Raw genomic sequence first — 12,774 nt, 5'->3', positions numbered from 1 at the left:
ATAGGCGTCACTGGATGCGGGTACGGAGAGACATGTGGTCAGCACACCGCTCTCCCGGCCGTTGACAGTTTTCGTGACGGGAGCAGCTACTTCTCAGTCAAGTAGCTCCTCAATTCGCCTCTCAAGGGCTGTGTGCCTCCCGCTTGCTAACAGCGCTCGGCAGATCTGGACCGTCACCTGACCGAGAACGAGCCAAGCCCGGTGTTAACACAGTGCCAAGGTCGTTGGCCCAACTCTATAAAGTTTCTTTAATTTAAAAGAAATGAAAATATTAACATCTGTTTTTATTTTTTAGATTAAGCATATTACTCGACAAATCTCGTGAATAAATTGATACTCCCTAATCTATGATAAAACAGACTTGTTTTTTTGAAACGTGAGGGGTGATGCCCGGTGCTGGCGGCTCTGTTCCAGAAGGCAGCGTTCGTGTGGGGCGGCGAGTCGTCGTCGGCGCACCACCACCACCAGCAGGCGCAGCACCAGCCGCAGCAGCAGCCGCCGCCGCCGCAGCAGCAGCCGCAGCACCAGCAGCCGCAGCCGGCGCCGCAGCAGCAGCAGGTGTCGCAGCAGCACCAGCTGCAGCTGCAGCAGCCGCACCCGCCGCACGCGCCGCACCAGGGCAAGTCCGCCGCGGCCGCCGCTGCCGCTCTGCACGCGCCGCCCGCCTCCGCGCAGGGCCTAGTGCACTGGATGTCCGTCATGGCCGAGCACATCAACACGCCGCACCACGACTCCATGCACTACATGTGGAACGGCGTCGAGGTCAGTCACGCTACCCTAGTCTCGGCCAATCCGACAATCGACGTCTCGCAACTTGTCTTTTAATTATTTTACTAGCTGTCGGGTGACCCCGCGTCAGCTGCCTGCATACGATGGATGGGCATAAAGTTTTAACTATCACCTCGAAAAAAAATTACGTAATTAATTGTTTGTTTTACAGGTACTGGTACACCTGAAATTCTCCCGACACGGTAGGTCTAGTAGGCTGCTAGTGCGGTCAAAACAACACGGCACATCCCGTTTATAAAATACACCATTGTGCGATAATTTGCTTTCCGGTGAATTGGTGGAAGTGTACGGTAACAGTGCAACACCAAATGACCCAGTGGTTACGTCATGCAGACAGTGTCAGTGATGTCTGAATTGTGAAGAACTCAGTGACAGACAATTTCTCCGTGAACAGCCAGGACTCACGAGAGAAGTAGGAGCCCTAATTTTCGAAAACCGACGTGGCGCAATCGAGGCGATAGTGGAGAAAATGAAAATCAGTAGTGGGTCAGTTTTCACCACGTTGCACGAAGTTTGAACACGACGGAGGTCGCACCCATCGTTCACTGTATTCCACAAATGAACACTCCGTTTCAAAAGACCCGACGAAGCAAGGAAGGAAGATTAGAGTTTAACGTCCCGTCGACAACGAGGTCATGAGACGCAGAGAACGAGTTCTCGTTGTTTCGAGCACGGGGAAGGACATCGGCCGTTCCGTTTCCTGGGAGCGATTGAGAAAGCTAAGATAAACCTAAATCAGAATGGTCTGAACCGTCTTTCTCCCAACGAACCGAGGCAGTAGCGGAAACTTTTCGGAAGTGGCAGGCCAGTCCAGATGACTTCCTTAGCCGTTTAATCATAATGGATGAGTGATGGGTGTTTCAGGATGACCCAGACACAAAACAGCAAAGCACGCAGTGGAAACTTGTAGATTTACTGACGTCGAAGAAGGCGAACACAGAACATTCGTCGATCGAGGTGCAGATTACGCTCGTAAGCGGCAAACTGCCACAAGGTCATACTACGGCACTCTCCAGATGAGGTTACTCGAGCCTGTCAGTATGCAGCGCCACAGGAAGCCGTCCGAGGGATTGTTTTTGATCCACGACAACGCCCCAGTACATTCTGTATAGGAAACAGTCACACATGTTGTTGCTTTGGCCATCAAATTTTGCCTCACGTCCTGTGTTCTCGTGACGTGACACCCAGTCAGTGACTTCTTCCTGCCGCCTCAGATGAAGAGACCATCCAGTGGCAGACATTTCCAGAGTGACGACGATGTGATATCTGTGATGCAACGTTTCGTGAACAGCTAAAATCAGACTTACACAACCGTCTCCGCCGAGTCATCTACCGTTGGGAAAAATATTTCCATTGAAGAGTGAATACGTAGAGAAGGTCTAACACGATCACCTACATCATGATCACAGCTTGATTCGTTGGATGCGATTATTAAAATTTTACGACTACCCCTCATACATGCCAGTCTTGAAGGAAATATACTCAAATGTTATGAAATAGTACGCTGCACAACACATTTAAAGGGCCATCTTTTCGAAACGTCGTAATTGTCTCCCAATACGGCCTATGAGTCTGAAATTTTTTAAAGGTACGTGCAACCATCCTCTGTCTTGGCACAAAAGCGCGGCGCCCTGCAACGTCATCCTCGAGCCCGACAATGCTTCAAACAGGACACATGCGAAATAAAGGCCAAAGCTCAGAAGCTCATGAGAGCTTTAATGTGGGTTAATAGTGTCACATTGGCCCCAAATTTCACCACAATTCTGCCCAACACCACCGTGGAAGTGTTACACGGTAGAAAGGTCATCACACTCCCTCTTAACCACATTTCACTCTCTTTTGACGCCTAGGCGATGGAGGTCAGAACAGCGACGCCTAGCGTCGAAATCACACGGGTTTCTTACGGGTCGCCGAGGAAAACATTTAAGACGCACCGCAGCTCAGAATCGACACGAAACGCCTCAGGCTCTGGCTCTGGCTTTGAGCACTATGGGACTCAACTGCTGAGGTCATTAGTCCCCTAGAACTTAGAACTAGTTAAACCTAACTAACCTAAGGACATCACAAATATCCATGCCCGAGGCAGGATTCGAACCTGCGACCGTAGCGGTCTTGCGGCTCCAGACTGCAGCGCCTTTAACCGCACGGCCACTTCGGCCACGCCTCAGGCGATGGTGTAAAACGCGTGAATGAAATCACCATTTTCCTTGGGGCGTTGACTCCCACACATTTCGCGGTCGAGAACTACACTCCGCACTGTGATGTCCAACAGGAATACGTTCCCCGCAACTTTTGACTCTAGTGACATCCCATGGACGATACAATCCTTCTCCAAGGACATCGTGGGCCACAAATCCCACCGAACAAGATCGCAACACTTTGGAGTGTAGCATGGCCGCAATTTAGCTCTGTTGTACGGAGTGGAATCATTAGGGTCCGTTCAAAACTATTCGACGACGTTTGAATGCGGTCGGAAGCAGCAAAGGGCGCTTATGCTTTTTCAGCCCTCCTGTTTCGCGCCCTCTTTCCTCTTGTGGCGTAATCACAGGGGAAGAGTGAGGGTGCAACGTTGACACATGCATGAATAAAATGGCAAAGGGTCCCTCTAAGACCACCCATTATGGCAACACCCTCGGTGGCATCGGCACACCTTTATTGAAAACTTTAAAAATGTACCCGTACAGAGACAGCCCTTGCTGTAGTCCTAGGCTCCTCCAGGCTGACAGCACCCTGACGCCCCACCGACTCAATATACCCGCTATCATCGGCTAGCAGCAGCGTAGCCTGTCTGCAAGTGCCTATGACTCCGTCACGGGTTGTCTCTGTACAGACACATTTTTAAAGTGCTCAACGAAGGCTGACAGGTGACAACAAGGGTGTTGCCGAACTGGTGGTGTTAGAGGGACTCGTTGCCACTTTCTTCACCCATGTACCAATGTCGCACCCCCTTCCCCCCTCTCCCTCCCTCAGACGAGTGTCAAAGGTTTTCAAGTACGTCGTTGTTGCTCATCGCACTGCGAATTCTAATTTTAAACCGCGAAATGTGTGAGAATCAACGCCCCAAGGAAAGTGGTGGTTTCATTCACGCCTTTTACGCCAACCCTTGAGGTTCAAATGGTTCAAATGCCTCTGAGCACTATGGGACTCAACATCTATGGTCATAAGTCCCCTAGAACTTAGAACTACTTAAACCTAACTAACCTAAGGACATCACACAACACCCAGTCATCACGAGGCAGAGAAAATCCCTGACCCCGCCGGGAATCGAACCCGGGAACCCGGGCGTGGGAAGCGAGAACGCTACCGCACGACCACGAGCTGCGGACCAACCCTTGACGCCTTTTTGTGTCGATCCTGAACGGCGGTGTGGCTTAATTGTTTTCCTCGGCCACCTATAAAAAACCCGTGTGATTTCAACCCTTGGCGTCGCTGTTCTGCCCTCTGTCGCCTAGGCGTCAAAAGAGGAAGTGAAATGTGGGTAAGAAGAAATGTGATGACCTTCCTATCGTGTGGCACTTCCACGGTGCTGTTATCCAGAATTGTGGTGAAGCTTTCGGCCAATGTAACACCATTAACTCAAATTACAGGTCTCATGAACTTCTGACCTTCGGCCTTTATTTCGCGTGTGTCGCTGTTTGAAGCGTTGTCGAGGCCGAGGATGACGTTGCAACGCGCCACGCTTTTGTACCATTACAGAGGATGGTTGCAGGTATCTTTAAAAAAAATTCAAAGTTCTAGTTCGCAATGGGAAACAGTTACGGGGTTTCTAAAAGTGACCCTTTAATTCTGTTGCGCAGTGTAGATACATATTTAAACCACCTTGATAATATAGCACTAGTCTTTACGATCGTATTATATTCTCACATCGAAATCGTTGCTTCATATTTCATGAAGTCTCCTATATAATTACTGTTGCTTTCATTATGGAAATTCTGTATACCAAAATGTCTTCCGATGAAACAGTACAGAGCCTAAGGTTGACAACTAATGTTTCAGACGGCTGAAGTTTCTTAGTAACGCAGCTGACATGTCGTTCCAGCGTATGCAGCCAGATACAATGTGATTTCGATCTTCCTCTTCATCGCGGGACGCACAGAGCACCTGAGAAGTTCTCGATTCCAGCACGTTCTTAGTATTATCGAGAACTAACGAGTTTTCAGCTACTACATTCGAAAACAAGACCTCGTTTGTGTAGCGTATCGGCTCGTTTCGGTAGCACTCGAAGCCAAAAGGAGAATAGTTGTTGGCTGTTAAAACTTATCAGTTCACGAATGAGTATTCATTCCCGGGTGTTTTGAGCTGCCTCTTCCTACGGAAATTTGCTCCACAGATTTCACTTGTTCTCTTGTTATACAAAACCGTCCGTTTCACTGATAAATGTATTAAAAAACAACACTAGATCATACATACTTGATATTTGCATCAACATAACTCTACAGAATTTCGCTAAGAACTGTTTCATTAATTTTAAAAAATAACTCGGAAACACAGGAGAATAAATATTTTGGAAACAAGTTTGATGAAAATACAGAAGTTGTTTAATTTTCAATTTAAATCTAGATTTAAGTTCTATTCTTTAACCTCTTTTCAACAGAACAAAATCACACAGTAATTTTCCCGACGAATAGACGTCGACTTAATTGTCAATTTTAAATTAACATTAACAATGATTTTTACAGAATAGTTGCTTTACAATCGCATGAGAAAGACTGCAAAATAAGGAATACACACTAATCCAGAAACTACCTTATTTTTGCATATGTACAAACAAAAAAGAAGATGACATCCGAAAAACGAACTACAGAAACAAACGTAGCTTTGCTTCACTAACATAAAACTAATTTCCTTAGGGGCGCAGAATACGACATAGACGCAGGCATGCTAGATATACATCGGGTCTCGTGAGTTGTCACATGGGGATAATGAAAAACTTATATCTTTCTTTCAGTGGTTCATGACTTCTGTAACTCTATATAATAAAGAACTCTATGATTGGTTTCCGTTCGACGAGGCAGGCCAATAGTTTAGCCTTGTTGGATATGTGAATGCACAGAATTCACGTATGCGGGCTATGGAAAATCGACACAAAACCTGAGTGTTTCGTGTGCTGACGACATTCTTTCCTGATACAGTGCACAGTGAAAAGCTACATCTAGATGGTGCAACAATTTTTAAACTCAGTATTTGAAAACTAGGTGCAGTACACATAGTTTCAGCAGCACAACCTACATCAACATGATTACTCTGCAGTTCACAATTAAATTCCTGGCAGAGAGTTCACGACCTCTGACGTCCCACTAAGGAACAGTGCGGGGGATATCAAACACTTAAATCTTTCCGTGCGAGTGCTTATTTTGTTATAATGATCATTTCTCCCTACTAAAATTTTTTCGCAATTTGAGGAGAAAGTTGGTGATTGAAATTTCATGAGAAGATCTGCCGCAACGAAAAACGCCTTCGTTTTAATGACTGCCACCCCAATTCGCGTATCGTATCCGTGGTACTTTCTCCCCTACGCAGCGAAAATACAAAACGAGTTGCCCTTCTTAAACTTTTTCGATGTCCTCTGTCAGTCATATATGACGTGAATCCTATACCGTGCAGCAATGCTCCAGAAGAGGATGGACAAGCGTAGAGTAGGCAGTCTGTTTAGTTGACCTGTTCCATCTTCTAATTGTTCTGCCAATAAATCGCAGTCTTTGGTTCACTTTCCTCACAACGTAATCTGTGTGAACGTTCCAGTTTTAGTTATTCATAATTATAGTCCCTAAGTATTTAGTTGGATTCACAGCTTTAGATTCGTGTGACTTATCGTATAACAAAAATTCAGCTGTTTGCTTTTTGAACTCATATGGATGACTTCACGCTTTTCATTATTTAGATTCAGTTGCCACTTTTCGCACTATACAGGTGTCTTGTCTAAATCATTTTGCAGTTGGATCTGATCATCTGATGACTTTACAAGACGGTAAATGACAACATCATCCGAAAGCAGTCTAAGAGAACTGTTCAGATTGTCTCCTAAATCATTTATATAGATCAGGAACAGTAGACGACCTATAACACTTTCTTGGGAAACGCCAGATATTACATCTGTTTTACTCGATGATTTTCCGTCATTTACTATGAACATACATTCTGACAGGAAATCACGAATCGAGTCGCACAACTGAAACTCCGTATGCGCGTTATTTGATTAGAAGTCGCTTGTGAGGAACGGTGTCGAAAGTCTTCTCGAAATCTATAAATATGAAATCAATTCGACGTCCCCTGTCTATATCACTCATTATTTTGTGTGAATGAAGAGCTAGCTGTGCTTTACAAGAACGATATTTTCTTAATCCGTGTTGGGTATCTGTCAATAAATCGTTTTCTTCGAGGTAATTCATGATGTTTGGGCACAGTATATGTTGCAAACTCCCACTGCAAATCGACGTTAGTGATATGGGTCTGTAATTCAGCAGATTTTTTCTACTTCCTTTCTTGGGTATTGGTATGACTTGTGCAACTGCCTAGTCTTAAGCTAAGGAGCTTTCGACGAGCGAGAATTGTATATGACTGCTCAGTATGGAACTATTGCATCAGCATACCTTGAAATGAACCTAACTGGAATATACAGGGTAGTCCATTCATCGTGACCGGGCCACATATTTTCCGAAATAAGCGTCAAACGAAAAAATTACAAAGAACGAAACTAGTCTAGCATGAAGGGGGAAACCAGATGGCGCTATGGTTGGCCCACTAGATGACGCTGCCATAGGTGAAACGGATATCAACTGGGTTTTTTTTAAATAGGAACCCTCATTTTTTACTACATATTCGCGTAGTACGTAAAGAAATATGAATGTTTTAGTTGGACCACTTCTTTCGCTTTGTGATAGATGGTGCTCTAACAGTCACAAACATATGGCTCACAATTTTAGACGAACAGTTGGTAACAGGTAAGTTTTTTTAAATTAAAATACAGAACGTAGGTACGTTTGAACATTTTATTTCGGTTGTTCCAATGTGATACATGTACCTTTGTGAACTTATCATTTCTGGGAACGCATGCTGTTAGAGCATGATTACCTGTAAATACCACATTAATGTACGGTCGCAGGTTCGAATCCTGCCTCGGGCATGGATGTGTGTGATGTCCTTAGGTTAGTTAGGTTTAAGTAGTTCTAAGTTCTAGGGGACTGATGACCACAGCAGTTGAGTCCCATAGTGCTCAGAGCCATTTGAAGCCAACCACATTAATGCAATAAATGCTCTAAAGATGTCCGTCAACCTCAATGCATTTGGCAATACGTGTAACGACATTCCTTTCAACAGCTAGTAGTTTGCCTATCGTAATGTTCTCACATGCATTGAAAATGCGCTGATGCATGTTGTCAGGTGTTGTCGGTGGGTCACGATAGCAAATATCCATCAACTTTCCCCACAGAAAGAAATACGGGGATGTCAGATCCGGTGAACGTGCTTCGACGACCAATCCACCTGTCATGAAATATGTTATTCAATATCGCTTCACCCTCACGCGAGCTATGTGCCGGACATCCATCATGTTGGAAGTACATCGCCATTCTGTCATGCAGTGAAACATCTTGTAGTAACATCGGTAGAACATTACGTAGGAAATCAGCATACATTGGACCATTTAGATTGCCATCGATAAAATGGGGACCAATTATCATTCCTCCCATAATGCTGCACCATACATTAACCCGCCAAGGTCGCTGATGTTCCACTAGTCGCAGCCATCGTGGATTTTCCGTTGCCCAATAGTGCATATTATGCCGGATTACGTTACCGCTGTTGGTGAATGACGCTTCGTCGCTAAATAGAACGCGTGCAAAAAATCTGTCATCGTCCCGTAATTTCTCTTGTGCCCAGTAGCAGAACTATACACGACGTTGAAAGTCGTCCCCATGCAATTCCTGGTGCATAGAAATATGGTACGGGTGCAATCGATGTTGATGTAGCATTCTCAACACCGACGTCTTTGAGATTCCCGATTCTCGCGCAATTTGTCTGCTACTGATGTGCGGATTAGCCGCAACAGCAGCTAAAACACCTACTTGGGCATCATCATTTATTGCAGGTCGTGGTTGACGTTTCACATGTGGGTGAACACTTCCTGTATCCTTAAATAACGTAACTATCCAACGAACGGTCCGGGCACTTGGACGATGGCGTACAGGATACCGAGCAGCATACATAGCACACGCCCGTTGGGCATTTTGATCACAATAGCCTTACATCAACACGATATCAACCTTTTCCGCAATTGGTAAACAGTCCATTTTAACAAAGGTAATGTATCACGAAGAATGCTGAAGATTAGATGGGTAGATCACATAACTAATGAGGAAGTATTGAATAGGATTGGGGAGAAGAGAAGTTTGTGGCACAACTTGACCAGAAGAAGGGATCGGTTGGTAGGACATGTTCTGAGGCATCAAGGGATCACCAATTTAGTATTGGAGGGCAGCGTGGAGGGTAAGGATCGTAGAGGGACCGAGCGAGGTGGCGCAGTGGTTAGCACACTGGACTCGCATTCGGGAGGACGACGGTTCAATCCCGTCTCCGGCCATCCTGATTTAGGTTTTCCGTGATTTCCCTAAATCGCTTCAGGCAAATGCCGGGATGGTTCCTTTGAAAGGGCACGGCCGATTTCCTTCCCCATCCTTCACTCACCTGAGCTTGCGCTCCGTCTCTAATGACCTCGTTGTCGACGGGACGTTAAACACTAATATCCTCCTCCTCCTCCTCGTAGAGGGAGACCAAGAGATGAATACACTAAGCAGATTCAGAAGGATGTAGGTTGCAGTAGGTACTGGGAGATGAAAAAGCTTGCACAGGATAGAGTAGCATGGAGAGCTGCATCAAACCAGTCTCAGGACTGAAGACCACAACAACAACAACAACAACAACGTATCACGCAGCAAATACCGACCGCACTGGCGGAATGTTACGTGATACGACGCACTTACACGTTTGTGACTATTACAGCGCCGTCTATCACAAAGCGAAAAAAGTGGTCCAACTAAAACATTCATATTTCTTTACGTAGTACACGAATATGTAATAAAAATGGGGGTTCCTATTTTAAAAAAAAACGCAGTTGATATCCGTTTGACCAATGGCAGCGCCATCTTGCGGGCCAACCATAGTGCCATCTGGTTTCTCCCTTCAAGCTAGACAAGTTTCGTTCTTTGTAGTTTTTTCGTTTGATACTTGTTTTGTGAGATATTTGGCACGCTGACTATCAATGGACCACCCTGTAGTCTGGACCTAAGGCCTTGCTTTTATTAAGTGACTTAAGCCGCTTCGTTACACCGTGGATATCTATGTCTAAGTTACTCATGTTGGCAGTTGTTCTTGATTATAATTATGGAATATTTACTTCTTCTCCTTTGTTGAAGCAAGTCCGAAAAACCGTGTTTAGTAACTCTGCTTTAGTGACACTGTCAGCAGTAACATTACCGTCGCTATTGCGTAGTGAACGTATTAACTGCATCTTGCAACTGGTGTTCTTTGCATACGATTAGAATCACTTTGGGTTTTCTGCCAGACATCGAGATAGAGTTTCGTTGTCGACACTATTAAAAGCACGTCGCATTGAAGTTGGTGCTAAATTTCGAGTTTCCGTAAAACTTCGCCAGTCTTGGGGATTTTGTGTTCTTTTAAATTTGGGATACTTTTTTCGTTGCTTCAACAGTGTTCCGACCCGTTTTGTTCAACATGTGGAATCAGTGCCATCTCTTATTACTTTACATCTTTCAGTTGCCGTCGACACTGCTACTTTGAATCTAAACAAAATCATGTCTACGCTTACATAGTCAGATTGGAAGGAAGGGAGGCTGTCTCTTCGGCAGGAGTCAAGCGAATTTTTATCTCCTTTTTCAAGCAGACATATACTACGTTTAATTTTGGTAGATTTGAATGTTACAGTATTCATTCTTCCTACAACAACCTTGTAGTCACTAATCACTTTATCCGTCATGATGCTGCCAATTTGCTCAGGATTATTTGTTGCTAAGAGGTCAAGTACGTTTTCGCAACCATTTACTCTTAGAGTGGGCTCCTGAACTAATTTTTAAATATAATTTTCTGAGAAAGCGTTATACAGCTAAATCTACACCGATAATCCGTAATCTACCCTACGGCGCGTGGCGGAGGGTACCCTGCACCACTATTAGTCATTTCCTTTCCTGTTCCTCTCGCAAATAGAATGAGGGAAAAACAACTATCTTATATGCCTTCGTGTGAGCCATAATTTCTCTTATCTTACCTTCATGGTCCTTACGCGCAATGTATGTTGGAGGAAACATAATCGTTTTGCAATCAGTTTCAAGTACCTGTTCTCTAAATTTTCTTAGTGGTATTCCTCGAAAAGAACGTCGCCTTCCCCACAGGGATACCCATTTGAGTTCCCGAATCATCTCTGTAACACTTGCGTGTTGTTCGTACCTACCAGTAACAAGTCTAGCAGCCCACCTGTGAACTGCATCGATGTCTTCCTTTGATCTGACTTTGTACAGATCTCAAACACTCGACCAGTACCCAGAACAGGTCGCACTAGCGTCCTATATGCGGTCTACTTTACAGATGAACCGCACCCTCCCAGAATTCTCCCAATGAACCGAAGTCGATCATTCGCCTTTCCTACCTGTCCCCACATGCTCGTTCCCTTTCGTATCGCTTTATAGCGTTACGTTCAGATATTTAAAGGACGTGACTGTGCCAAGCAGGACACTACTAATGCTGTATCCGAACACTAAAGGTTTGTTTTTCCTACTCATCCGCATTAACTCACATTTTTTTACATTTAGATTTAGCTACCGTTCATCAAACCAACTAGAAATTTTGTCTAAGTCGTCTTGTATCTTCCTATACTCACTAAACGTACCGTTCACCGCAACACCAGCAGAAAACAACAGCAGACTGCTGCCCACCCTGTCCGTCAAATCATTTATGTATACAGAGAACAACAGCGATCCTATCACACTTCCCTGGGGCCCTCCTGACGGCACCGTTGTCTCTGATGAACACCTATTGTTGAGGACAACATATTGGATTCTATTACATAAAAAGTCTTCGGCCACTCACATATCTGAGAACCTATTCCATATCCTCGTACCTTCTATAACAGCCTGCGACGGGGCACCGTGTCGAACGTTTCCCGAAAATCTAGAAATACACACTACTGGCCATTAAAATTACTACACCATGAAGATGACGTGCTACAGACGCGAAATTTAACCGACAGGAACAAGATGCTGTGGTATGCAAATGATTAGCTTTTCAGAGCATTCACGCAAGGTTGGCGCCGGTGGCGACACCTACAACGTGCTGACATGAGGAAAGTTTCCAACCGATTTCTCATACACAAACAGCAGTTGACCGGCGTTGCCTGGTGAAACGTTGTTGTGATACCTCGTGTAAGGAGGAGAAATGCGTACTATCACGTTTCCAACTTTGATAAAGGTCGGATTGTAGCCTATCGCGATTGCGATTTATCGTACCGCGACATTCCTGCTCGCGTTGGTCGAGATCCAATGACTGTTAGCAGAATATGGAATCTTTGGGTTCAGGAGGGTCATACGGAACGCCGTGCTGGATCCCAACGGCCTCGTATCACTAGCAGTCGAGATGACAGGCATCTTATCCGCATGGCTGTAACGGATCGTGCAGCCACGTCTCGATCCCTGAGTCAACAGATGGGGACGTTTGCAAGACAACAACCATCTGCACGAACAGTTCGACGACGTTTGCAGGAGCATGGACTATCAGCTCGGAGACCATGGCTGCGGTTACCCTTGACGCTGTATCACAGGCAGGAGCACCTGCGATGGTGTACTCAACGATGAACCTGGGTGTATGAATGGTAAGACGTCATTTTTTCGGATGAATCCATGTTCTGTTTACAGCATCATGATGGCCGCATCCGTGTTTGGCGATATCGCGGTGAACGCTCATTGGAAGCGTGTATTCGTC

The 12,774-nt window shown here is 45.2% G+C and overlaps 1 protein-coding gene across 1 annotated transcript in view; it reads left to right on the top strand.

The window, feature by feature from the left end:
- The window catches only part of LOC124722245 (zinc finger protein rotund-like), a 506,603-nt gene that overhangs the window by 176,596 nt on the left and 317,233 nt on the right, over positions 1-12,774 (top strand). The window contains exon 3 of the mRNA XM_047247435.1: positions 619-762. Within this exon, the coding sequence (XP_047103391.1) occupies positions 619-762 (144 nt within the window). The remainder of the gene's footprint in view (positions 1-618; positions 763-12,774) is intronic.

Source organism: Schistocerca piceifrons, chromosome X (genome assembly GCF_021461385.2).
Source record: "Schistocerca piceifrons isolate TAMUIC-IGC-003096 chromosome X, iqSchPice1.1, whole genome shotgun sequence".
Lineage (NCBI taxonomy): Eukaryota > Metazoa > Arthropoda > Insecta > Orthoptera > Acrididae > Schistocerca > Schistocerca piceifrons.
The sequence above is the reverse complement of the archived record's forward strand: the minus strand, read 5'-3'. Positions and strand labels throughout refer to the sequence as shown.